The following is a 3,913-nucleotide window of genomic DNA, read 5'->3' as shown; positions in this document are numbered from 1 at the left end:
TAGTGGATTTTCTATCTTAATTTTGCTTAGACAATATTGAACTTTATACAAACTCCTTATAAAAGTAAAAAGAAAGACTGTCTATTTTTAATAATAGAAATATTTTAGAACTTTGAATTAAGTTACTCAAATCTTTCATATTAGTAAATAATATTTTTTACAATAAGATCCATGGTAACACATTGTAAATACGTGGCTATCATCTTAGTAACTTAAATTTTTTTACCAATGTAAATATTAGTACTCCGTATTATATTTTATAAGATAACTAAATTACACACAAAAAGAAGAAAAAAAAATCAATGTAAATATTAATATTACATTTTATAGGATAACTACAGTATAAGCCAAAAAATAAAAAAGGTCCCTTGTTAAAATTTGGCTTTATGCCACAAATTTTATTGATATATTCTTGGGCTTATTATGCTAAAGGGACCTCCATTTTTTCTTACACTTTAGTCAATAGTTCTTACGTAATTGTGTACAGTTGCTTTTCACAAATTAGTCATAATTTATCGAGTCATTCGTATGTTGCAACTTGGTTTTTGTTTGCATGTTTGTTGGATATATTTGCATATGCAGATGAACTAGATTACATATAAAAGAGAAAATTTCATATTAAAACAACTGGGCTGCCTTCTTTTCAACTTTATAGCCCATATTTCAATTTACAATTGAATAGACCAAAAATTAGAGGCCCATATCCGAAAAAGGGGCGTTATTTTCGTTTTTGGGGAGTAAGAAGCGGGTTTTTCTTTGTTTCAGCTGGATTTTCTCTGATTCTTTCCAATCTTCTTCCCCAAATACTACAAAAACGAGATCTTGCGATCAATGCAGCTCCAAACACCCTAGAATTTCTTTTTCATCTCGAATTTCTTCAATTGTTTTGCTACAAATCAGCGCAATTCTCATTTTTTCCTGTAATTTTGATTTCAATTTTTTGTTCGATGGAGCTTTTTCCAGTTTACGTTCTTCATAGTGGTGAATGGGAAGAAAACAAGTTTATCAATTTCGTCAGCGATTGTGTAATAATCGAGTCAACATTCAGCTACAACAATTTAGTTGCAGCTACTTCGGAACAGATTAGGATCGATAGTGAGTTAAACACAATAGAGATTAACTTTCTCCCAAATGATGGTTTGCAACCGATTCTGATATACAATGATACAGTGTAAAAGTGTATATCGAATTAAAGAAGAAAAGCTTGAATTTCACTGAATATACCTTGTTTGTGACAGTGAAAGAGATTTATGATAATCGTTTGGTTGTTACAAGTTCCAGTTGTTTGGTTGCTACAAGTTCAAGTTGTTTGGTTGTTACAAGTTCTAATTCTATAGATGTATCCATAATTGATAGCACTGAGATTATGACTGATATCAAATTAATTGAAAACACGAAACTTAGTGAAAATACGGGTATAATAGATAATATGTTGAACGAATTTGTTGAGGAGGATCAAGTTTATAAAGATAAAGAGACAGTTATGAATGTGATGAAGAACTTGGCTGTACATGAGAGGTTCCAATTCAAGGTGAAGAGATCTAGTGCAACAAGGTATGTCATTAATTGTATATTATGTTATATATATGTATACATATGTATAAATTAGTATATATTTGTATATAGGTATAAAAATTAGTATATATGTAGTTATGTTTTTGTATACAAGTGTATTTAGAAGTTGAATGATCTTTAATCCTAGGTATCACCTTATGTGTGTGGATGACAATTGTGCTTGGAGTTTCAAATCTTCTGTCGTTTTCAAGACAAACATATTCAAAGTGAGAAGTTACAATAATAATCACACATACGGCTATGGTGAAAGATACTTAACACAACGTCAAGCTACTTCGGGTGTAATTGCTAGTATAGTCAAGGATAAGTATGTTAATCCAAAAAAAGCTTACACCGCAAATGATATAATAGAGGACATACAAAAGCAACACGGGATTGAAGTGAGCTCATGAAAGCATGGAGAGCTAAAGAGATAGCAATGGCAATGATAAGAGGGAGTCCGAGTGATTCATATAAGGAGTTGCCGAAGTATTTTTATATGTTGGAGCAAACAAATCCAGGAACGGTTACAAAGTTGCACTAATCAGAAGATGGATGCTTTTTTTATGCATATGTTTCGCTATATGCATCTATCAAGGGCTGGGAGCATTGCAGACCGATAATGGTTGTTGACGGAAGTTTCCTTAAAACAGCATATAAGGGTACCATCATGAATGCTTGCACACAGGATGGAGCTGGTGAGTTGACTGCATCTACCTTGTTTTTGCAGTTTGTATAATATTGTAGTTTCATGTATAAAAGTGTATAGGATTTCACAGCTGTTGTTTTTATAAAATTTGCAGTTGGTATAAAGTTGTATAATTGTGTATAACTGTGTATAAGATTTCTATAATTGTCTGAACCCTAATATCTATTTTATATAAACAGGAAAAATCCTTCCACTTGCATATGCAATTGTAGATTCAGAGAATAACAAATCTTAGGAATGGTTCTTTGTCCAGATAAAGGGTACTTTTGGAGTTAGGGAAGAGATGTGTATAGTTTCAGATAGAAATGAAAGCATCTTCAATGCCACAAAAGCTGTGTACCCAGAAGTACCACATTGTATTTGCATGTTTCACTTGTGGCAGAATGTAAAGCGCACATTCAAGAAACATCACAAACAATTGAAGGATATCTTCTTTGCTTTGGCTAGAGCTTACACGATAGAGAAGTTTGAGTACCATATGACAGAGATGTGCAAAATTGATCCGAGGGTGCAACCTTACTTGTTCGAAGTTGGCTATGAAAGGTGGACTAGGGCATATTCCAAAGTGAAAAAGGTCGATGGTAATGACTTCCAATATTACAGAGTCAATTAATGCAGCTAACAAGGATGCTAGAGAGTTACCAGTAATACGATTGCTGGAGTACATGACAAATTTTCTACAATAGTGGAACAACAAAATAGAAAAAGTGCAATGGAGACATCTACAGAGCTTGGTGAAAAGTATGACAAACTCCTTCGGGAAAATCTGATTGCATCGGAGCAAATGACGGTAAAATCAATCAAATATAATGATGCTTGGCACTACTGACTTGCATTTTACTGCTTGTATAAGTATGTATAACTCTGTATATTAATGTATAATATTCTTTAACTTTTTTTAAAAAAAAAACTTTTGCAGGTGAGCCCTACTACGGAGCAGTTATATACTGTGTTTGAAGGGGTAAGGGGAAACATAGTGTGCCTTGAAGAGGGAACATGCAGTTACGGAAAATTTCAAATGGATGAACTTCCATGTCCGCATGCTTGGGCGGTTTTGAAGAACCAACAGCTGAAACCTGGATAGTATTGCTCTTTTTACTACAAGAAGGATAAACTCCTTAGAACTTATGAATTTCCAGTGAATCCGATGCCAGATGAGAGTTTATGGGTAATCCCAATAGAGGTGATGGAAGATGTGGTCCTACCACCTAAAGGGAGAAGGAATGTAGGAAGGCCAAGAAAGGAAAGACTCAGACCTGCTTCAGAAAAAGAGTCTAAGAGGGCGTTTTCATGTTCTGTGTGTGGACAAGGTGGTCACAATAGAAAAACATGTAGAAATCGACCAAAATAAATAGTTGGAAACATAACACTTCCTATTACAATTGTTGTCATGTTGAGTAGTTAAGTTTCACACACAATAGAGTTATAAATGTTGAGTAGTTAAGTTTCACAAGCAATTAAGTATTGAAGGGTGACGGGACAGATTCACTATTCGTTAAGCTTTTGAACTGGAAACATTAGATTTGTCCATTATTTAAAGCCAAAAAATTTCAAAATTTCCTGAAATTATTCCATAGGTGCAGATAATTTTTGCTATTCCTCATCAAGTGCGTGTGTATTTGTAAGTCTGTCATGCCATATATTGAATTG

The 3,913-nt window shown here is 33.5% G+C and overlaps 1 protein-coding gene across 1 annotated transcript; it reads left to right on the top strand.

The window, feature by feature from the left end:
• The first annotated feature begins 947 nt into the window (after positions 1–947).
• On the top strand, positions 948–3,347 carry LOC104234131 (uncharacterized). The gene is made up of 9 exons (XM_070149338.1): positions 948–1,137; positions 1,239–1,554; positions 1,703–1,955; positions 2,153–2,252; positions 2,358–2,360; positions 2,443–2,471; positions 2,517–2,844; positions 2,950–3,053; positions 3,183–3,347. The coding sequence occupies exons 1-9, from the start codon at positions 948–950 to the stop codon at positions 3,345–3,347; spliced, it is 1,488 nt and encodes a 495-aa protein (XP_070005439.1).
• Positions 3,348–3,913: the final 566 nt, after the last annotated feature.

This window comes from Nicotiana sylvestris, chromosome 6, assembly GCF_000393655.2.
Source record: "Nicotiana sylvestris chromosome 6, ASM39365v2, whole genome shotgun sequence".
NCBI lineage: Eukaryota > Viridiplantae > Streptophyta > Magnoliopsida > Solanales > Solanaceae > Nicotiana > Nicotiana sylvestris.
The sequence above is the reverse complement of the archived record's forward strand: the minus strand, read 5'-3'. Positions and strand labels throughout refer to the sequence as shown.

Bases quoted from the DNA above. Each gene is read 5' to 3' on its own strand.
- LOC104234131 (XM_070149338.1), top strand. From the start codon at position 948: ATGGAGCTTTTTCCAGTTTACGTTCTTCATAGTGGTGAATGGGAAGAA. The intron at 2,845-2,949 runs GTAATGACTTCC...TTTCTACAATAG, and splicing joins CAAAGTGAAAAAGGTCGATG to TGGAACAACAAAATAGAAAA. The intron at 3,054-3,182 runs GTAAAATCAATC...AAACTTTTGCAG, and splicing joins TTGCATCGGAGCAAATGACG to GTGAGCCCTACTACGGAGCA.